We start from the raw sequence: 22,395 nt of genomic DNA, 5'->3' as shown, positions 1-22,395 counted from the left end.
GCGCCTCGTCGCCAGCTGAAGGCACGCTGAGCACACAGAACTGAAGTTACAACTTTATTGACGACCAGAGTAACATAACAGATGCATTTCCCATCCATGCTTCAAAAAGAAAAAGGTGTTGGCGGGCCTCTGACTTATCCCAATTTCCCTACACGCCCCAAGCTCTGTCTCCTGTTCTCAACTTCTCTGTACTTGGAGCTCCAGTGCCATCAGCGGGAGTGTCATAGTGCTTGGCAAGGAATGTCACGTAAAAAGCAGCCGCCTCTGAAACGGACCCGAGCAGGGCCTGTGCTATGTCACAGCAAGCCCCACAGTCTCTGCACACAGCACCTGCCGGCTGTGTGTACCCCGGAAACTGTGACGGGTACCACCCTCCCGAGATCTGCCTGCCTCACTCTGCAGGTCCCATCACGGGCCAGGGAGAGTTAGGAGATGAGGGCCGAGGTTGGACCCGCACCCTGCAACAGACTCAGGAAGCTTGGAGCTTACACTTGAACTGAAGCTTAGACACCTGATCTTGTGTCCGCTCGTCCTCCGTCAGCCATCAGCCACGAGACGGGTTTGCACACTCTGAACGGCACTTCTGAAAAGGCCCTCTGGTTCCTCGTGACTTCCCCCCAAGATCTGCCGTTCTCTGGAGCTGCGGCTCCCAAATGTGGAATCCCACAGGCACCCTCAGATCTGGTCATTCTGAAAAACGTACCACTTACGAGCAGGTTCAGTGCCTCACGTATCCACGCCTCCTTTACTCTTTACCAACATAACAAACATACTTTAAAATGTTTTTCTACAGTAACATGTTTTCACATAAAAATTATAAATTTAGGAGTCTAGTTTCTTATTTTCTCTTTGGCAACTACTGTTGCTTGGACAGTCCTCGCTTTTCCCTTTACTAGGAAAAACCCCCCTGACAGAGGGGACATGGGAGCGGGACACAAGGCCTCCCTGCCGCCGATTTGGTCCCTGAGGTAGTTGTCACCAGTGCTCACGAGGGCTACCTGACGTGTGTGTGCTTCACTCCCGAGCGGTTAAACTCACACAGTGGACTCTCACCCAGCCTCTGAGCCACACCCCCACATGGCTCTTCTGGGGTACATGACGGTTTACAGGTGAGAGGTCCGTGTGGCGTTCTCAACATTCCTCATCATTGGGGTACGGCACTGTGGTTACAGAAGGCTGGTTTTCAAGTTGCAGGTTTTATTGGTTTTAAAGATTTCAAGACCCTCCAGCATCATCTGTTCAGACAAAAAGAAGAGAATGCGAAAATATTAAGGTTTAGCTTGAGAAAGTCTCCGCAACAGGATTTTTATTTCAGAAACCTTTCAGTTTCCTTACGTGTAAAGGCTCCGAAAATGCTTCCATAATGGAAACAGGAGCCACTGTCCAGACATGGCTTTGTGCGTCATAAATACCATCAGGGGACAAGTCAATTATGACACTAGGTTTGCGAAGACCTGTGGAACTCTCAGCCTGCGGATGTGGGTGCTCGCCCCCTTCTTAGTGGAGCCGGGGTGGGGGGCAGCTCCAGCACCTGTAATGGGGGCCTGCTGAAGTGCAGAGGAGGAACGCTCGGCGTGCGAGCGCCACAGACGGGACTGCGTGCTGACCGGAGCCTGCCAGTCCCCAGCTCCAGCCTGAGGGGCCGGCCAGCAGCACCGACACGAGCCCTGGTCTCGCCCACACGTGGCACAGGACAAGCTTTTCGCAAGAAACAGACCAGAGGGCTTTGTCTGCCTGGTCTGAAGCAGGCTGATGTGGGCGCTCGCATCGAAGGGGACCCCGGGGAGCCCCGAGCCGGCTTGCCCACTGCTCCACAGCAAGTCCACCGGGCAGTAAGCCCTGCCACCAGCGGGGGACAAAAGCCTCCTATTCACAGCAGCACTGAGAAGAGTCCCCCAGGCCTGCTTTTCTAGGCATCGCAGGCTCCGAGGGGCCCCAGACCCAGGCCTGAGGAAAACAAGGGGCAGGGAAGACGCCAGTCGCCTGAGGAAACCACTCCAAGAACACTAGTCTTGTTTCGTTTCTATTTAGTTATAGATGTCCCTACTGGCTGAATTCACAATCCACGTATTTGCTCCAAGACCTCAAAGAATTTTATGCAAAATGCTATCATAATGGAATGTGACGAAAAGAACACACTTGACCTTGACAGTGAGAACATGACCTGCCAGTGGCCCAGGAACCGTGACACTGGGCCCATGTACACGACACACAGTTGGCCAACCGGGAAAGACACTGACATTGTTTTAATCAAATAAGTGATGTTGTTCTCCTCTTTTCACCGTCAACCCGTACGCACACTGAGGCTAATTTCCTTTCAGTCCGGTAACCATGGAGATCAGCATGGATGATGGAAAGCTGGCGGGCTTAGGGAGGTGAGGTGAGGAAGGGGAGGTGGGAGGGGAGGGGCCGTCACAGCCCAATCTTCACACTGGGAAGTCAGTCATGGGAATAAGTACACTGCAAGAACTAGGAATACTACACTATGGGAGGGGACAGCGAGTGACATGGGTCACCCTCGAGTCCACAGAGATGATCTCTAAGCAAATTGTTTAAATAAATCTCATTCAGTCACAGAGGCAACCAGAAACAAATGATTTAAAGTGCTTTTCTCTGGAGACTAAGGTGACATAAGTCAGGATAAGGGGAGTGACTGAAAAGTCGGGGGTCCCCGACAATGTTGTGTGTCTTGAACAGGATGTGATCACGTGGGTGTATCCACTCTGGGAAAATTCACTGGCCGCCCTACAACCTGTGTGCTTCACGTATGTCTCTTCAATAACACGTTAACTTACACAGCAAGTTCCAGAAGTGGGAGCCTCTGGGCAGGTGGCATGCTGTGCGCACCATGCCTTCCACCAACAGCCAGGGCAGGTAAACAAAGCGCCATGACTGGAACCACCCGCGCACCAGGCAGACCCGCCACAGTCCCCTGGAAGGAAGAGCCCTGGCCCCGGTCGGTACCTGATTGTCTGAGCTTCTTCTCGACTTCAATTCCGTTCTCTTCCAGCTTCCTCTTCGCACAGTCCTGACATGCACTACCTGAAAGATGAAGACTTAGTAAAGGGCTCATCTCTTCTAGAACCCACCGTCCACAGAGCAGTGTACACACAGATCTTACCGCAGAGGACGTCAACAGAGCTAAAGCTTTTCTCAAAAGAAAAGGAGGGCTCGGGGGTCACAGTTAAGTGAGGAGGCAACTATAATAAGTGTGTCCTTTCACATGGAGATGAGGTAGAAATGGAAGTTGCTGAGCTCGACTGGTTTGTAATTCCCACACTGGGTCCGCTGAGCCAATGGGGTAAGTGGGCTCTGACCAACGGGCTGACCGCCTGGAGAAGTCTAGTGCCAAGTTCAGCCCAGGGGGGACGCTGGTGGCTGCGGGGCTCAGGCACAGCATGTGAATTCAGAAACAGGCAGAGCTGGCCAGCAGGGAGAGCGCCCACATTTCACACACATGAAACAGAATTTTATACGGATGGATGCTCAGGACCTTTGCAATGAAAATTTATGAAGGGGATGGGTCACAGTCACCACGTCCCGACCGGACGCTGTCCCTGATTTGCGGGACGCTCAGCTGTCAGGCGGGAATTATCCCCGGGCCCACATCTGACTGATACGTCTGACTAACCCATGCTTCCCGTCGAGGGAGAGCCCTTTCAGTCCCTTCCCTGTGGCGGCGACCATCTCTGGGGGAGCTGTTCTAACACAGGCTAAGGATTTACTGTGAGGACACGTTTACGAGTCTACAAAGAGGGGCAGGAAGAGAACGGGTTCAGCAGGCAGAAAACAGGCTGATGAAAAACAAGGTCTGCCTTACCCAACGACGTGGTGCTGTCCACTCGATCCGCGTCTGGAGAAGAAAGAAAACAGTCAATTCACGTGCCCTGCCCTCCGGCCGGCTGGCCGGCGGTGGAGATGGTGGCGAGGCCACTGCCCGGCTGGAAGGCTGGCTCCGGCACGCTGTGGAAGCGAGGACTAGTTAATGCCCTTCCTCTCCACCTCCCAGGGCCACCTGGGCAGCCCCTGAGCACACAGGGAGCCCGGCGTGGTCCCCACTGTCACTCTTAGGTCTGTCATCGCCAGGATGCCACCCTCTCCAGCCAGGAGAGGCACCTCACGAATGGAAGTACAAATGTCCTGAAGGACACACTCACAGAGAACGAGTCCCAAAGGTCTCTCAGGCCCCTGGCAGCTGCCAAGGTCTGGAAAAGGGGCCTCGGTGGGGACGGGAAGGCGCTCGGCGGCACGCTCCAGGAGCCCGAGCTCACGCGGGTTTACAGTGGGTCCTGGTCCTCCGGGTACTTGTGCGTGTGGAGGCAAGAGAGGGCATGGTTAGGGGCAGAGAGGGGCGCCTGCACCAAGGCCTGCCCGGGGACACGCTCAGCGGTGCACTGCACTCTGCTGTCAGTCCAGGGCCCCAGCCCGGGCACCAGCTGGGGAAGGGAGTCGCCTCGCCGAGCTTGTCTCACCATCTGCAAAAGCAGCAGTGGGTACTGTGACTAAAAATGAAGTCCGATCGGGAATGCAAACCTCAGAGCAGTGTGTGGGTGACACAGCACATGGCAGTTCCCTTCTTCTCTTAGCCCTTATTACACTTCTATTAATGGAAATGCAACTTAAATTGGTCCATTTTGCTAATTATTAGCAATTCAGAAAAGGACCAGTGGGGAAAACTAAGGTGGTGGCTCATCCGTGCGCTTGGTTACCCATGACCTTAGCATTCTCTGCTCACATCCAGCCGACTTCGCAGTTAACCCAATTCCACAGCGTGGGGGAGTGTGTCTGGGTTTCCTGTTACAAGTGAATGATAGTCAATACAGACTTTTCCAAGCTTGCCGTCATCCATGTTTTATGATACCAAACTCAAAACCATGAACCTCCCTCATGTCAAGATGACCGATTTAAGAATTGCTCAGTTATCTTGGTCATTCCTGGCAGATAAACAGCTCCCGGGGGGAAGAGCCAAAAAGAATTACTAAAAAGGGGAGCTGCACTCAAAGAACAGGGAAGAGATGTGGTCTGGAAAAAGAAAAGTCTTCATGAGATCATTTTTGTGCCTCTGCAGTTTTAACTTTTAAAATGCGGTGACAGGATAAAGGTATGAAATATCTGCATTTTCCCGGGGGTCAGCACCACGGCTGAGGAAGCTGGCTATCGGTTCTCTTTTCTTGGTTCAGGTAACCTGACGCGCAGCCATCATCCGAAACAGGAGTGTGTACGACACACACGGCTTTCAGCTCCAAAGGCCTGTTTCCAGACTGTTACTATCACACCAGCTACCCCAGACTTCCATTTTTAAAGTACAGAGACATTTTTAGAAAATAGCTGGAAGACTGGTGAATTTAATGGTATGTAAGTAAGGTCTCAATTCTATTTTGTGGTCCATAAATGATATCTCAGAAAAAAGGGGGGGACGGGAAGAAGCGTCCGGTTTTATACACTGACGAGGGGAGAGGACGTCCGTACCTGGGCTCCGCTGTCTGCAGATCTGAGAGGCGAGGTCTTGCACGTACCCCGGGAAGTCGCCGAAGCAGTCCCCGTAGGACACGACCTTGATGCCGTGCAGCAGCATGTCCGCTTGCTGCTTGAAGAAGTGGTCCTCGCTCTCCTTGTGCACCACCATGTAATGCTCCAGCTCCACCTTGTTGGGCACCGAGTAGAGGAACAGGGCCTGGAATATCTGATCACGAAGCGTCTCTCCACAGCCCACAAACAGGAAGGACTTGGTGCGGTACAGGTTCTGGAAAACTTCCTGTGAGAAAACCAACCACAGGGATGCCGGTCGGAGCACTCCATGCCGGACAGCCAGCTCCATGACGAACCACAACGCGACACGTCTGCATGTTCGTATCCCCGCTCCCGGACAGGCCTTTCCCAGGAGCCACCCCGAGCGAGGGACAGTCGGGGAGGCGCCGCCCGAGCGGGGCACTCAGGGCCACCTAGGCAGCGCGGTGCAAAGGCCGGAGCTGAGCGGATGGCGCCTTGGCACCACGGAGCCTCTTCCTGTCCAAGCCAGGGCACCGGCCCAGGCCCGGTGTCGATGAACCCAAAGCAAGGGGGGCCCACTGCCCCCCCCCACCACCAATCCTGTCGGTCGCTCACCTCTCCTAGAATCTGTACCATTTTAGAACATAAAATAAGGACATTGAACTGTTCAGTTCAGAACTGCACATGCCCTGGAATCAACATCTGTCTCAATAGAGCACACAGATGGGAACCTCTGGGGGGTGGGGGGCTGGTGTCAGAACAGGGTTTTGGGGAGACAGGGCAGCAGGACTGAAGAGGCACCAGCAATAGTGACCCAAGGGAGTGGGCACAGATGGGGGGGACAACGATTATGTGGGGTCACTCAGGCCAGCAGGGGAGAACCAGCAATTCAGACATCATCTCAGGGCCAGTGCCTGCTCAGCGTTCCTCACAGCCCGGGCCATGTTGCTGGCACAGCCGAGCAGCCTCCCCTGTCGTCCTCGTGCCGCGCCCCGCCACGTTCCACAGGCCCAGGTGTGGCCCTGAGCTCGCCAGGGACTCGGGGAAGACACTGTAACAGTGGAGGAGTTTACAGAAGGCAGCCGAGCCGTTTTCCACTTCATTTTGTCTAGGATACCAAGAAAGCCTCCCAGAGAAATAGATTTTAAAACTCGATTTTGAAGGCCAAAGAGAGTGCTAAGTACAAAAAGACGAGTTTCAGACAGGAAGACGCCTGAATGAACACGGGAAAAGCGAGGCGGAGGGAGGACGGGCCGGAGACCACCCCACAGGCCGTGCGGGGCCTGTCAGTCATGCTGACGGAGTTCAGCTATACCCCTGAGCGAGTCACTGGGCAGCTGGTGGCGTGGACCAAGTCAGATGGGACCAGTGCTTTCACGGGATCTGAGTCCATGTTTACTGAGCGTCTGTGTGACATGCCAGACACGGTGCCAGGCCCTGGACACACAGCGGAGGACAGGAGTGCAGCCCAGCCCCAGCAGCTCCGTGGCCCCGGGGGCAGGGACGCCTGGAGGCCAGGAAGCCACTCGGCAGCTGCCCACCACAGTCCCAAGGGGTCCAAATGTGACTAAGGAGGCGGCCGTACCATGACTTCTGGGTCCTGAGTGACATCCTTATATCCCGATGGGTCCAACACCATCCCACAGGGGTCTGTGTACAAGCCGTGGATGTGAAGAACGCCGTACCTCACGTGGCCCCGTGCCCACTGAAGGACCTGTCAAAACACAGCCCAGACAGAAAAGAAACCTGGCATCACTGAATGCAGACGGAAGGGGAAACACCTAAACTAGATGCGTGGTTTTCCCAATCGACCTTGGAAAGGCTAAGAGAGGTTTTCCATTTATAATTCTACCTTGAAAACCTAAGAGGCAGTCAGCGATTGGCGCTAGCGGCTCCTGGCAGAGGCATGAAAAAGAGCTCCAAAGTCAGACACCGTCCTTAGAAAATACCTCCAACATCTGTGGTTCCAGCAAGGTGCCACGAGGACCTTCACGTCTAAGTTACATGTTATATTTTCATTGATTACTGCTATGTATATAGTGTTTCTACACCCAGAGAAAAATACATGGAAAAAATAATTGCTCAAATAACCCTAAACTGACTTCAGTTCAAGCTTCCGAACAAAGGTCCTTAAGACACTCATGACATCTAGTCCATCTCATCCTCATGCCAGCGGCTCTCTCCTCGGCAGGCAGCCGGGCATCATCAGACAGACCAACACCAGCAGCTCTAGCACAAAACAGGCAGGTGAGCAGCTGGCGCTTCTGCAGAACGTTTCCAGACACCCTATTTACATCCTGAACGAGCCTCGCAGGTGGAACTACATTGCTCGGACATGTTGCGCAGGGTTCTACCCAGAGATGGTGGGACTCCAGCACGGGGACTGGGCCGGCACAGCCCCAGAGCCAATCTGTGCAGGGCAGACGGCCTGTGCCCGGGGGCCCTTGGGCACGTGGCCGCCCGTCCTTCTTTCTTTGCCAAGCTCTGGAGAAAGGCTGCCAAAGGGAGGCTCCTGGGATGCAAAGCCAAGCCCTCCCCCTATCGGGTCCTGAGCGAGATGTCACCTGTACAGGCTTCAGTTCCTTGTGTGGGAAGCATGGCTGGGACCTTCCCTCAGGACGTGAACCAGACGCATAGGTAGCAGGATTAGTTGGCAGTGATACAAAGCTTTAAGCAAATTCACAAGCGACACAGACATGTCATACAAGAAATATGGTCAGTGAAATGAAGCTGTTTAACCTTAGTAATAAGAGAAATAAAAATGTAAAATTTTCACCTATCCTAAGGGTGAAATGTCTTTTGTTTTGCTTTTTAGTAACACCATGTGTTGGCAAGACATAGAGAATGGATGCAGGCATCCTTTAGAGCTACTGCGGGTTCGGTTCCAGACCAACAGAAAGAAGCGAGCACCACAACGAAGCGAGTCATAACCTTTTGGCTATGAGGGTCTTGCCTTCAATTTGTAAAAAACGCACGACCTGTGACGCGCCATAAAGCGAGGTGTGCCTGTAACCCCGTACGCTGCTGGTGGGAGTATAAACTGGTAATCCTTTTGGAAAACAATCTGGTAATTTATATCATCTATCTTTAAAATATCATGCCCTTTGACCTCTTCTAGGAATTTATCCTAAAGACGTAAACAGAGATACAGAAGTGTAAGGATTTTCATTGTAGCATGATTTGTAGCAGTGAAAATATGAATAAGAAGGGAAAGGTAGCAATGATACTTTAGTCTTACAATTATAATGCCATTTAAAATCATGCTTTTAAATACAGCTTAATGTCAGGAAAATGCTCACAGTACAATATTAAGAGAATATATCACAGTAATAACTTTACATATATTACAATCCCAATTTGTTAAAAAAAAAAGTGCCAATTAACCAAGATTCACAGGACTGGGTGATTTTGTTTTACTCCACTATTTTCTTTATTACCCACATTTCCCACGATGACTAAATGCAGGTGGAAAACCCTTGCAGATCAGCAGAACAAGGACAGGAGCAGGCAGTAAGAGGGTCCTGGGAAGTGCAGGGCGTCCTCCCCCAACCCTGGAGAAGAGGCTGGCTGAGCCACCCCAAGCCCTGACCAAGTCCTGCGGGGTCTCCGGGTCCTCCACCCGGGGCTAACGGAGGCTCCATCAGGACTAAGCTCCTCCCACACCCACGGGGAGCACTCCTGCCTTTCTTCCCCCGCCCCCTCACGTGCCCGCCCTGACGCCACGCCTACCTTAGTCTTGTCCTTCAAATCCAGGGACTCCATGGGCTTGTTCTGTTGCTGCCCAAAGAGCTCCAGCAGGTTGTCGTAGTTGGTGGTCAGGACCATCGTGCCCCGTTCCATCAGGCTGAGGATGGACTGCAGCACCAGCGGGTTCTGGATGTGGGGCTCCAGGTTGTCGAAAATCTCCATCAGGCAGTCCTGGAAGAAGTTGGGCTTGGTGTCGCCTGTCCGCTAGGGAAAGGTGAGCCGGGAGTTACCAAAAACATCGTCTGTCAGCAACTACTGAGCACCTAGCCAGGTAGCATTCTGGGTGCCGACGAGGGGGAAGGGGGGGGACCCCTGACTTAGAGTTTAAGCTCTAAGGAGGGAGACAGATAACGTACAGATCTGTCAGTGCTACATCAACAGAGATAAGTGCTTTGGGGAAAGAAAAGTGGAGAAAGGGGGACAGGTACTGCTGGGGACAAAGGGTGGATGGGTCAGAGGGCATAGGGAAGGGGCCTCTCTGGAGAGGGGTGTTTGAGCACAGGGCTGAGGAAGTGAGCAGCCCAAGCGAAGGGCAGAGCGAGTGCGAGGGCACCGAGGTCACAGCACAGGTGGGTCCGAGGGTGAGCGAGGGGTCCTGGTGGCAGGAGAGAGGGAGGGGCTGTGTCAGCAGGTGAGATCAGAGGTGACCCGGAACCAGACCATGTGGGGCCTTGAAGACCGAGGTAAAGATGTCAGCTCTCCCTCTGAAAGCTGCGAAGTGCTAGTTTTCCCCTCGCTGCGGGTCTAGGAAATGGGGTGTCTTAGCGGCACCTTAAATCAGGTGAAAGACAGTGGCATACACTGCTGAGAGTCACAGGGTTCCAAGGAGGTTTGGCGTCTGGAGTTGGGTCACTAACTACCACGAGCTGGAAGCTGCATGGTGACATGGCAGAGCAGCAGAACAGGAGCCGGGTCCCCAACACGGTCCAGCCACCACGCGTCCTGGGGCTGCCTACCCAGACTTACTATGTGAGGATCACCAATGTGATCACATCGAAGCCAGCGGCTCTGCATCTCCACAGCAGACCAAGCTCTCCCTGGCGACTCCGCACCCTTTTTCGTGCTTTCTCTTGTTAATCTTCCAGCACGTCGCCCCCACCCCGACCCTCAGACAATGCCTGTGCTTCTCCAATGAGTACAGGAGTAACGAGGAGAAACCACGTCGTCTGGTTTCCCAGCGTTGGCACCTGCACGCTGTGCCGACCTGTGCCACGCTGGCCTGGCCACGCGCCCGTGTGGGCTGACCCCACTCGTGGTCTCTTTTCCTCTCTACTAGGTCATTTCCACCTGCAGACAGAGAAGCTGGAACTTCTCCCACCTAACGTGTCTTTAGGAACCACTTGTCATCTGAAGAGGTGCGGCTGGCCAGCTCGGACCCTAAACACAGGTAAAGGTGACCTCTTTACACAATGAATACGAGATCCTAAGGCTGGTCCCCAAGGCAGCGTGACCACACCCGACACTCCATTTCACACAGGCTGTTTTGGAGCCCCGCACTGTCCCTGCATCACTGTGTAAGGAGTTGACTCCTGATGGACTTAAAGACCGTGGCGCATCAGCCTGACCGCTGAGAGGACACGATGCAGGCGTGCAGGCACGTAAGCATCAGTCACAGCTGCCCCAGCGAAGCCTGAAGGACCTGTCTGAGAAAGACTTACAGGCGACATCTTCCGGATCAGGTCGTGGGCCACAACCAGCAGGTCCCGGTCCTTCGTCACTTTCCTGCGGAACTCGGCCACGTCCCAGGGGTGGAGCACCTCCAGTTGCTCTGCAGCCTCGATGACAGCCTCGATGCAGCTCCTCCACGAGCAGAGGGCGGGGATGCCCGGGGCCACGGCCGCACTGACGCCGGTCCCGATGACCAGGAGCAGCTCCTGCGGCTGTTTCCGGATGAGGCTTTTTAAAAACTTTCTACTTAAAAACAAAGGAGGGACAGAATGAAAGTCAACGCGGAAAAATGGCAACCTCGAAGAAACATGGTGCATGCAGTTCAGGGAGACCTGGGTAGGGTCCGGTCCAGGCCGGCCTGTGCTGGACACACACACACACACTTCCCTGACTCCACGCTACTGGAAGATGGAGCCTGGGTGTTATTCTTGACTGTCTGATTATCTGACATGTTCTTTCCTCAGTCCATAAAGGACGTGGGGACAGTGGTGTCTTATTCCTCGAGTCTCCCAGGGTGTTCAGCGCAAATTTAAGTGACATATATTAGTGAACAAGAAGCAATTTTAATTCCTAAGAGGCTGCCAAGAGCTTGTACATAACCACGATGACAAAAAGATGCCTGCTTGCCATGACAGATAAAATTCCTGGCAAAATGCTGCTTTCGGCCACTTATCAGTCCCAGTGCATTCCAAGATGCGTGCCCCATATCTTCCATCCCTTTATAATAAGCATTGCCTGTGGTCCACAGTCAGAGAATTCTTTCCTGCGGAGCATGGCATTCCTAGCCTCCAATGTGACCCTCTGAGAATAGGTGAGCGTCACTTCCGTGGGCAGAAAAGAAACTGCCTTCTGGAAGGTTTCTTAGGTTGAAGCAAAGGTGGTTCCACAGCCTGAGATTCCCTCCTGACCCAACGTTCTCACTTCACCTTCGCCCCTGTAAGTACTCAGCAACATAAGGCACTCGTGACAAGTGCTATCCACCTGCATGAAGGTACAGTTCACTTCATTTACCTTGATTTTTGTTCACTTCTATTTGGTGTCTTTTCCACTGAATCCATCTGTGAATCCTAAAGAGAAAAACCAGTCAGAAGCGACTTCTATTTCCCAAATAAAAGTTCTTTTATTAGTATCCCGAAAGAGAGCTGCAGCTGGAATTAAAACCAAAGGTCCTGAGTCTTTACTTAAATTGGAATATCTGAGACAGGTCACTACAAAACACCTACATCCAAACTGTCCCTTAAGCCGCGTCCTAATTTTGGGTGACTTCCCAGGCCGGCTCAGACTCATTCTCCATAGCTGTGCCCTGGACGGGAAATGAAGGGACACTGGCGTGCACCGAGGATGGGAGCAGGGGCAGTGGTGGCAGCCTGGGGGGGAGGGCAGTGGCCACAGCGCTGGGGGGGCAGTGGCCGCAGCGCTGGGTGGGTTTTCATGCTGTCCCCTTAATGACTCTATTCAAGGACAGCGTCCAGTTGACATGAACACAAATGACTCACCACAAAAGAGGGAACTGGCCAATGCACACAAGGACAGGCAGACCCGGGCTTTCAGGGGAGGTAGTGTGTTCTCTCGGGCACTGAGGGCTGAATTTCGGGCGGAACGTGACACTTCTCAGCAAGCTTCCCGAGGTGCCAGGCCTCCCCTTGGCCGTCCTGAAATCCAGCCCAAAGAAATAATCAAAATGGAAGCTCATTCTTCACTTACATAAAACAAGTCTTAAACCAGCTAGGTCACTGTTGCCAAACTATCACCATTATCTACAGAATCACATTGCCCCCTAATTCTAGAACTATTTACTGCAAACAGGAAATTATACAAAAAGATGAAGTTTAAAACGCCCACAATTCTACTACCTATGAGCAGTAACCGTTATTAACATTTATATATTTCCTTCTAGGCATTTTATTTTAAATTTTTCAATCACTTGAGACCATAGTTCATATCCTACTTTTTTCATGCATTAGGATAAAACCATTTCCCATACGTTACTGAAAACGATTCGTAAATATAATAGCTACATACAGGGAATTCTATCTTACTGGCACGCCATCACTCCTTTACCTAGATCCCTAACGCAGGACGTTACCGTCACGCTGGGACAGCCATTTTTGTACACCGAGTTTTTTACATATTTTGAAGTTATTTATTTAGGAGAGGCTTCTGAGAAGCATAATTGCTAAGTTAAAGAATATGAACACTGTAAAATACTCCAGGGCCTACTGCCAAACTGCTTTCCAGAGAAGTGGTCAGCAGAATAAGTAAGGGCTTGCTTTGCCACATCATAACCAGCGCTGCGAAAACTACCTTTTCAGATGTGTCTTTTTCCCCCCTCAGTTAGAATCAGGTCACCAAAAATAATTTTCCAGGGTAAGGAAACAAGGCTTAATCAGTTTCTAAGTACTGTTAGATTTCAGCACTAAATGGGACCCTCAGAATATGCCCTGAAAATGTTCCTTCGGCTTTGTATGGGTGCGTGTGTACACCCCCACCCCCGGCCCAGGGAAAGGGCTCAGAGCTTCCATCCAACTCCCGAAGGTGTCTGTGACCTTCCCGGAAACGTTCAACTGCTGCTCGCAGGTGCCAGTTGCCTGCCCGCCGGAGAGCTAGCAGTGTTAGGGCTGAGCCGGGCCCTGACCCAGCCTCCATCCCACTGTGGAGTCACAGCCAACAAAGGTCAAATCTTTTTGGTTTTTTTAACCTGCTAGATATTTTCCAAAGAAAGTAACAACTACTGTGGTTTTCCATTATATAAGCAACGCAGGGCCCAGCCCTGAGACTTCAACCACTAACCTAACTCTACGCCAATCCTCAGTTTTAACAACTATAAAACACGAATTCTTGCTAACAGATCAAGTTTCGAAAGCTCAAGAATATGACAGGTGCTCTGGAAATTCAAATTGCTGAGTCAAACAGCTCGGATTGGGACCTGTCAATGAGCCCCCCTCCAGTCCCCCCCCCACACACACACATACACACACACTTCCCTTCTTAACGCCCCACGCTTCCTTTCTTAACCCCTCAGGAACCCGAAGAGTCATTCCAATTTAATCCTATTTGAAAAGTTATCTTTTAAAAATTAAATGTATTGGGGTAACATTGGTTAATAAACACTACATATATACAAATTTCAGGTGTACAACTTATAATATGACATCTGTATACTCTATTGTGTGCTTGATTTGAAAAATGTGAGATGCTTTTCAGTGGACTAATCCAATTGCCCCCCCACTCCTATCCCCCAAATAATTCTCATCACTTTGAAATAGTTAGTCCTTCCCACCTATGGAAAGGGGTCTTTTATTTCAGCATTCTCTACACAACACCTTAGAACCAAAGACAAGAAATGCCCCAAATTGTTTCCCTGGTAAAGAACTTTAAAAATCTCTCTCTAGTTCTTTCAATTACTCTTCAACTGCTTTTGATTCTCCAATATGCATGGTTATCATTACAAATCGAAAGCCTAAGTATTGCATTTACACACCTGCAAAGAAGGATGAGCAATTTAAACTTTTGTGGGCCGGACTTAACTCTGTAATAGTGAGTTCAAACTTTTCCGAAAGAACAAGTTCTCTCTCCAGGCACTGGACACTCACGTGACAGCTGAGAGGCTGCACTGCTTTGTGAAGAGCTTGACCTCTTTCGGGCCTGAGCCTGACGAAGGTCTGGAGCTGGCTCCGTAGCGTGTCACACAGAATCACACGGGCCCCAACCTCCAGGGGCAGACGTGCCGCTGGACTGTAACCCTGCCGTGTACCCTGAAGGGGCCGAGCAGCCCACATGGGAAGTGCCCGATTACACGAACACTCAACACAATACCTCTGGAATGATGAGCTGCATAGCTGCCCATATTTAGTCATTTACAGTTCATTACAACACTACATGTTTAAAGACATTACCTCATTTCCTGTTCTTTCAGCAGCATAATCAGCAGAGCCAAATCTCACACTAACCTAGAAAAGCACCCCAAATCTCTCCTTATTCCAGCGGGCTGCTCTCATCCCCAACTCCACTCTTCTCAGCCAATCAGATTCCAGACAACAGTAAGAAAAGCCTTCAGAGACCTTTTAGAAGCTGCATCTTTTGGTTTCCTTGGTGATCATGTCGTCACCACAGTTTGCAGGCCCAAAGCCAAGTCATTATAACAACCCATTTTGTTTTCAAGGACCTATCAGCATTTTCTGAAAGCAAAATCAGGCGCCACACAGATTTGTATAAGCAGCTCCCGTCCTTGTTATCTAAAGCCATGAATAAAAGTCTTAAGAGGATGTTTTCGGCTTAAAATTTGAGATCATGAGTATTTTATGACCCAGCTTCAGAGTGGCCAGAGACTGCCTCATTCTTTGAATCCAGCAGGAGCCAGCACTAAATAAATGCTCATCGAACTGAGCCCCTTGCAAGAGAATAAACTACAAATACCCAACGTGTCCTTTACAGCTGGCAAAACAGAGCACCCCTCACTCCCTAGCCCCACTGTGCTAGGCTGTTAATGACCTCCCCCCATCATGCCTCCTGGTAACCGAGTCCCAGTATAGCCCCCTCACCCACTGACTCCAGACCTGGTCATGTGACTTCTTTGGCCAATGGGATACCAGCAAACAAGCAACAGTTTGGTAAGCGCTTTGACACTGCACTGGACCCTGCCCTCTTAGACCCCTACCTTGTGAAGCCCAGTCTAGCCTCCTGGGAGGGTGACCAGCCACAGTAGAGAGCCGAGGCACACGAGCTGTCAACCAGCACTGTCCTCAACACGTGAGAGGCATCCTGGAACTATTCGGCGCCAGCCAGCAGCCAGCTGACCACAGCTGCACAAGCGACCCCAGCGAGGCCGGCCGCAAACCTGCTGAACCAGATGCTGATCTACAGAACTGGGGCTCGATCGTCTGAAACCCTCCCGAGCACCACCCATGAAGATCAGAGGGCTGGGAAAGAAGACAAACGTCAAGCGGGGGGAAAATGGGTCAATGAGTGAAAGAGTTCATAAGGTTTTGAGGGAGAGGGAGAAAATGTCAAGAATAGTAATTATTAAATGAACGTAACAAAAACCCTAAAACTACTTTCTATTACAAACTACACTTTCACTTTTCAGCCACAAACCATGAATTAGAAGTTGCAAGTCTGTGGGATCCTCAAAAATATCCTTGGAAAGCCTCCTAATTTCTTTCTATAAACCATCATCGGGGTTTCGAGCGCATGAAAGAGCAGAGAGATGAGAGGGCACGCGGTGACGCACACCTCATCACCATGAAGAGGGGCTCACAAGACACACTCAAAATCCACCCCTCTCCCTGGCAGTGCAGGGGCTATCGCAGATACTCACCAAGACTCCAAGGGTTAGCTTCTAACTCCCCTTCAGGCAAACCAGAGATGAAATAAGATATCCCCCAAACTTGTGGAAAAAGACACAGGTCCCTGTGAGGACGAATGACTTGATTCATGCAAAGGCGGGGCAGCACCATGGGCTGTTACTACCAGTGTCACCAGTACCACTGTGCTACTGTTACCCAGGTAACCCACACTAAGAGCTGATGTATAAATGTGCTACTCGGGAGGCAGGAGACTTGCAAATACCAGGATTAAGTGTAACGCATGTCACCAGTGTGGTCCCTAAGGACTAAAGGAGGCCAACACCCATCAACTGTCTTCCGACTGCACCTAGGCAGGTCTGGAGGCCCAGGGGCCAGAGAGCAGGTGCTTCCCAGCAGCCTGGCCCTCAGCCAAGCTCAATGACAGACACACGCAGGTCGCTGACACCATCCCCTCCTCCCTCACTCTGACTGGATTCCCACAAACTGCCCTTTTCACAGCGGCCTGGTTCCCCACGGAGACTTGGGAGGGGGTCACGGAAGCAGAAATCGCTGGGCAGGAAGAGTAACTTTTTAAGTTTATCTGACAATCATCCTTCTGACCACAAGTGAATCACCTGCGATCCGGTTGACATATTTGCAGCAAATGTGATTGGCATGACTAGGTTCACCTGAGCTCGAAACAAGACACAAATGGACAAAAAGTAAGCTTCCAAAACTGCAAGAGAGGCTTACGTGAAACCACAACTCCACCCAAAGCAGCACCGGGGCTACGGTGGAGAGACACAGGAGCCACCGCCACTCACCCAGCCCTGAGGCCTCTCTGAGCCTCAGTGTCCAAATCTGTCCAATGGGAAATTCCACCACCCACGTTGCTGGTGAATTTTTGGGAAGACTTTGGTGAGTTGACTATCTGAAAGGTACTTTATCAACTGTGAAACGTTTACCTATTGCTATAAACCACCCAGCAGCCAGCTTGTTTCCCCAGCAACAGCGGCTTCCAATCCTACACTATTTCACAGGGCAGCCACCAGACTGCAAATTAACTTAACCACAGTTCTCATAGAACTTAATCCCAGCCATCACTAGTGAGGGCTCTTTGGAATGAATTGTTTGCTTCAATTTACAGAAAACACAAAACCTTAATTTGAACACCTGCTACCTAACCCATCACTTTTATTCAGTCAAAATGAATTACGATGGGAAAAAAATGTTTATTTTGTAATGATCAAAATGTGTTCATTTGCTTCTTAAAACTAGTGTCTCCAGGGCCGGCTGAGTGGCTTGTTGGTTAGGAGCTGGCTTGGGATGCCAGCTCTGAGCAGCAGGCTCCGGTTCAGATCCCACATGGGGGCCAGTGACACTGCGCCCTCTACAGCTAAGATGGTGAACAACAGCTCAACCTGGAGCTGGGCTGCTGTGTTGAGTCGCAGGCGACAGCGTAGGCTGCAGCCCCTGCTGCAGTGAGCTACCGTGAGTGGACAGCAGCCGGCATGAACCACCGTGAGCGGCCGTCCAGTGACAGGCAACCGATCTGCCTCAACCAGGAAGAATGCAATGATCACAATACCAACATGGACCAGTGAAGCGATGTCCTCCACAACTAGACTGAAGAACAGCAATTTGTTCCCCTCCCCCAATTCCGCAATAAAATCTTTAAAAAAACAAACAAAAAACTAGTGCCTCCACACAAAGTTGCTTGGGCATAAATGCTCAAAGCAAGAAAATAACAAAACCCACCATGAATAAAAAATGTAAAGGGTCATGGTTTAGTTAAAAAAAAACATTAATTACCCTTTTTGTGCCTTTATCAAATTCAAGGGAAAGTGCTGAGCACTTCACATGCACGACCTCATTCAATCCTCTCAATAACCATATGAAGTGGCTACTATTATTATTATTATTACTACTGCTCACCTGGCCAAGGCTGACATTAAACCCTTTCATGAGGCCAACCGCCATGGTAAACATAGTCTTTCATGTTTTCTCCTAACATTAGTGCAGCTCACAATGGCAAACAAATATACTTGACATTTTACTAGGAGCCCTGCCAACAGCTAACACGTTAACTGCTTTACAGTTTGCCCATCAGCTGCAACACGTTGCATAACTCCAATAGATGTGTTATTTAACAATAAGCCAATAATGGTAAAACACATCTATGCAGAGGTCAAAGGCATACTGAACCACCAGCATTTAGCCACCCCAAGGGGAGTAAGAGCTGTTCTAGAAAGTAAACCTCCAATTAAACTTAAAATCATAGAATTTTAGAGCTGGAGGGATCTTACGATTATGGCGATACCAAATACCCTAATTTTATACAAGTGAAAATTGGGACTCCGACAGGCAGTGACTTGGTCAAGGTCCCCCAAGGAGTTAGGGGCCAGCTATGAACTCACTGCGGGCTCCCGTCCGCCACCCTGCCCCCATCCTGGCACTACCTAGCCCACTGTGACTCCAACACTTCATCTGAGGCCCTCGGTTCTACCTCTTTCCCCACCAAATCTTTAACCACCGTTCTGGTAAAACTTAATCTTTACAAAGAACAAGCCACACAGTTTGGCTGATCTGCAGCTTCACCTCCCTTCTAACAACATTTATTTTCCAAAAACCCTTAGAGAATTGTCGCCTTTAGAAAGATGTAATAGGCAGCAGGAAGAAGCCTCGGGCAACACAGCCGGCTCAGGGCAGTTTTCCTTTTGGTCTTCGCCGGTGTACCACACAGGGAACAAAGCCACCACTCAAGGACTTCACGCTCCTGGCCAGGAGACGCCTTGGGCTCCTTGGGGAAGGAAGTAGGATCTCGTGGACAAAGTCCAGCATGAGCAGTTCAACAACTGGGTGCTCGGTGCACTATTTAATATGGGGGTACGTTCCCCTCTCTGAGCCTCTATTTCCTTTACCTGTAAAAAAGGAATACTATCTTACACCTCACAGGGTTGCTGGAAACACTGAAAGGGATGACAATCCAAAGAACAAAGCCTAGAATGGTGTGCTTCCCACTAAACCCTTTTGTATGTGATTAAATACTTTAGAAATTCACTTCCTCACTCTCACACTAGTCCTATTTTACATGCTCGATGGCCGCATGTGGAGCGTGTGCTGGAGAGCGCAGTACAGAACACTTCCTCATCACAGCAGTTCCGCTGTCAGCGCTGCCCGGAGTCTCCCGCTCCCTACCCAAGTCCAGACCTCAACCAAAGTCCGACAGGTGCTTCTTCCTACCGCTCTCTAATCCATACCCTCCCCGCTGCCTTCAAGTCCTCACAAGTCACCCTGCTCCCAGTCTCAGCCCTTCTGTAACCCCACGCGGTCTCCAGAGTGACGTTTCAGACCGACTGATCTGAGCTTGTCTCTCCCTCAAGGACTTTCCATTACCTGGGGACCCCCAAGCCCAGCTTCCAAAGCTCCCAAGAGCTTGTCCCACTTCTGCTCAGCCTCCCTTCGCCCCGCCCCGCTGTGCTGGCTGTTGCGCTCACTGTAACACACGGGCACAGTCGCCCTGATGAAGCCGCAGGGGGCCACCTGCCTATGGGCTACAGGACAAAACCTCACCTAAAGGGACTAAAAAGTTCCTAATGTCAATCCCCAGGCAGAAACTGTAGGCTCCGCAGGAAAGTGCTGCAGCACGTCTTCTGGGTCAGACTTTGAGAAGCTTAGCCCTGCTTAAGGAAGTCAAGGTCCCCGCGGCCACCACCTGGTCCAGGTCACTGCCACCTCTCACGTGGTCTTGCTTCCTCCAACAATTCTCTGCACCACAACACAAAAACTATCTTCACTCCCCTCCTTAAACCCTTCCACGGCCTCCCTTCAAGTGCCAAGGCCTCTGCGGGGCTTCAGTTCTTCCTGCTTTGGTCCTGAACCCCCTCACCCGCCGCACTTCCTGCCACTCCCCCCGCAAACCCTGCACTCTGCCAGACTTCCCAGTGTCTCCCATTCTGGTCTCTCCACTGACCATTTCCTGTCTGCCTTCAGCTCTGGGCTGGATGTCACTAACTCAGGGCAACGGTGGGCAGCAGCAGCACTTCAAGAACGGGCGGAGGGCCTGGTGGGCCTCGGGAACAAAGCTGGGCTCGCCCCGCTTACGCGTCCCTCTGACACCACCCTGAGAACCTTTTTCTTTACGGGAGAGAGTACAGCTCCAGCCATCCCCAGGATGAGCCTAGGCTCCAGCCATGTTTGCGGGTTTCCAAAGTCTGGTGTGCTCTGTGGCCCGCCTCTGCCTTGTCACATACTGTCCCCTTTGCCTGGAATGACCCTGGCAAACTTCTCTTCAACCTCCACCTTCAAGAATCAGCTCGCCTGTTACCTGGCACTCCCCCCCCCGCCCCCAAGAAGCCCTCCTTAACACTCACACCCTTTCCTGAGAATCAGACCCCCACCCCAGCTGAGTCCAAGGTCACTACACCCGTTACTGTCACCTATGGAAACTACCTCCTTGCTTACCCGCCCCCCCTTCCGAAGAGGCCGGAGAAGGAGGGCTGAGTCGCCTTTAGCTCCAGCGCCAATTCCTGGAAACCATGAGGCATTCGAAACGATGTGAGTTCCATGAGTGAAAAAACGACGGCGAGGAGGCAACCTGAAAGCATCCCGATTTGCCCTAAGTCCCTCCCTGACTTAGTTCCACCTCCCGCCACATCAGATATGCTCTCCAGGCTCCTCCGTGGGCCATATGAGTCTCACCAAAAAGCATTAAAAGTTAAACACCGTCCCTGCTTTGGCCTCAATGCAACACTAAGCGCAAACGCAAACAGGGCGCCGAGCGCACACCCCCTGCGTGGTTACCGAGGATCATCAGGTGACCTATTATGTGCCTCTACTTCTTTTATATTATCATCAAGAATTCAAACCGCCGGAATACCTTCACAGACACCTGGCGGGTTCACGGACCTCAGGTTTGAGAAGCCAGCCCCGAGGCCCGCGTGGAGAGGGGGACAAACAGGGACTCAACCTCCGCGCAGGTGGCAGGGAGGGGCGGGGAGAACGCCGGGGTGGGGATGGGGGCCCAGGGACCCGGGGGGCTACGGAGAGATGGCACGGAGGGATTCTGAAGGGGACGGGGACATCTGGGGCGGTCTCGGGGGTTCCTGAGGGCATCTTGAGCGGTGGGGGGTCTGGAGCCAAGGCCCTGAAGAGCTGGGAGGTCCTCTGAGAATCTCGGAGTCTCGGGAAAATCGTGAAGGGTTTCAGGGTTGGAGAGTCCTGAGAGTGGCAGGGGCCAGAGGTGGCCGTGAACCTCGACAGGGCCAGGGGGCTGGGAGCGGACCCCAAGAGGGTCTCGGGGGCTGGGTTTCCCGCGGGAAGGGTTTGGGGGTCTTGGGAACTGAGGTCTGTCGGGGTCCTTGAGGTGGCCGGGGATCCCGAGAGTGTCAGGGGCCAGGGGTCCTGAACGGGCCGGGACGGACCCTAAGGGCCTCGGGATCCTGAGGGGCTCTAAACCCGGGGCCCCCAGGCCTCCGGGACCGGCCTCTCACCTGCGGCGCTGCGGGGACGCTGGTCGGAGCTCGCGCTCCCGCCGCCTCCTCTCGCTCAGCGGTCCACCAAGTCTCGGAGGTCTCCCGGCTGCCGCGCACCGTTCGCGCTGGGCGGGGCCGGGCCGGGGGCGGTCTGCGGGGAGGGGGCTGCGCGCGCAACCCGGCGGGAGCCGGAGCGGACGCCACGCCGCCCTCAGCGGCGACTCCCACGGTGGCGGGCCGCGGCGCCGCCGCAATGCCTTCCCCCTCGCGCCCGCCCTAGGCCGCGCGAAGGTTCCGCCCCGAAACCAACGGCTCCGCGGAAGCCGGAGGCCCCGCCCCGGGAGGAGGGCGGAGCTAGGACTTGAGAGCGGCTTCGCACCTCCTCCGGCCCCGCCCTTCCGGAAGGCCCCGCCCTCTCGGAATCTCCAGCGCTGGTGGGATCCAGTGAGCAAAAAGACCCCGCGCTTCCGAACCTGCGGCTGAGCCCCATCTGCCCCACTCTCGCCGCGCGTCCTCAGGTTCCTCAGGTGCAAAACGGGGGCGGGCGCGCTTTGCAGGGGCTTGGCGACCACTAAGTGCGATCAGAAGCGCCCCTCCGCTGCATCCCTGCACCACACTTATGCACAGCTTCACTTCAACTCCACTGGTGCCCAGACCCGGGCTGGTCGCAGGTCCCCAAACACGCCCGGCTTGCCGAAGACCTCTAACCAGCTCACATTGCCAGTCCCCTC

At 52.4% G+C, this 22,395-nt stretch overlaps 1 protein-coding gene across 6 annotated transcripts; it reads right to left on the bottom strand.

The window, feature by feature from the left end:
* Positions 1–41: 41 nt before the first annotated feature.
* Positions 42–21,927, bottom strand: SIRAL2 (SIR2 antiphage like 2). 6 transcript variants are annotated; one of them, XM_019651721.1, is made up of 11 exons: positions 21,683–21,927; positions 12,402–12,557; positions 11,917–11,972; positions 10,896–11,151; positions 9,220–9,408; positions 7,076–7,204; positions 5,470–5,755; positions 4,158–4,304; positions 3,821–3,853; positions 2,965–3,042; positions 42–1,235 (listed from the first exon to the last, which is right to left on the bottom strand). In XM_019651721.1, the coding sequence occupies exons 3-11, from the start codon at positions 11,961–11,963 to the stop codon at positions 1,216–1,218; spliced, it is 1,185 nt and encodes a 394-aa protein (XP_019507266.1). In that variant the 5' UTR covers positions 11,964–11,972; positions 12,402–12,557; positions 21,683–21,927; the 3' UTR covers positions 42–1,215. The 6 variants fall into 6 exon arrangements, with proteins under 6 accessions (XP_019507266.1, XP_019507262.1, XP_019507265.1 ...); XM_019651717.1 differs by having other exon boundaries at positions 9,220–9,441; positions 21,683–21,925; XM_019651720.1 differs by having other exon boundaries at positions 9,220–9,441; positions 10,896–11,148; positions 21,683–21,924.
* Between the last annotated feature and the right edge of the window lie 468 nt (positions 21,928–22,395).

Source organism: Hipposideros armiger, unplaced genomic scaffold (genome assembly GCF_001890085.2).
Source record: "Hipposideros armiger isolate ML-2016 unplaced genomic scaffold, ASM189008v1 scaffold_164, whole genome shotgun sequence".
NCBI lineage: Eukaryota > Metazoa > Chordata > Mammalia > Chiroptera > Hipposideridae > Hipposideros > Hipposideros armiger.
Note: the sequence above shows the minus strand (reverse complement) of the source record. Positions and strands in the feature narration are given on the sequence as shown.

What these genes read in the sequence shown, in the direction of transcription:
- SIRAL2 (XM_019651717.1), bottom strand. Translation starts at nt 11,963, where the DNA reads ATGGATTCAGTGGAAAAGACACCAAATAGAAGTGAACAAAAATCAAG. An exon ending in CTCAGGACCCAGAAGTCATG is followed by an intron (nt 5,756 to 7,075) that starts GTACGGCCGCCT and finishes GTTTTCTCACAG; the next exon opens with GAAGTTTTCCAGAACCTGTA. An exon ending in ACCTTTGGGACTCGTTCTCT is followed by an intron (nt 3,854 to 4,157) that starts GTGAGTGTGTCC and finishes TTTCTTCTCCAG; the next exon opens with ACGCGGATCGAGTGGACAGC.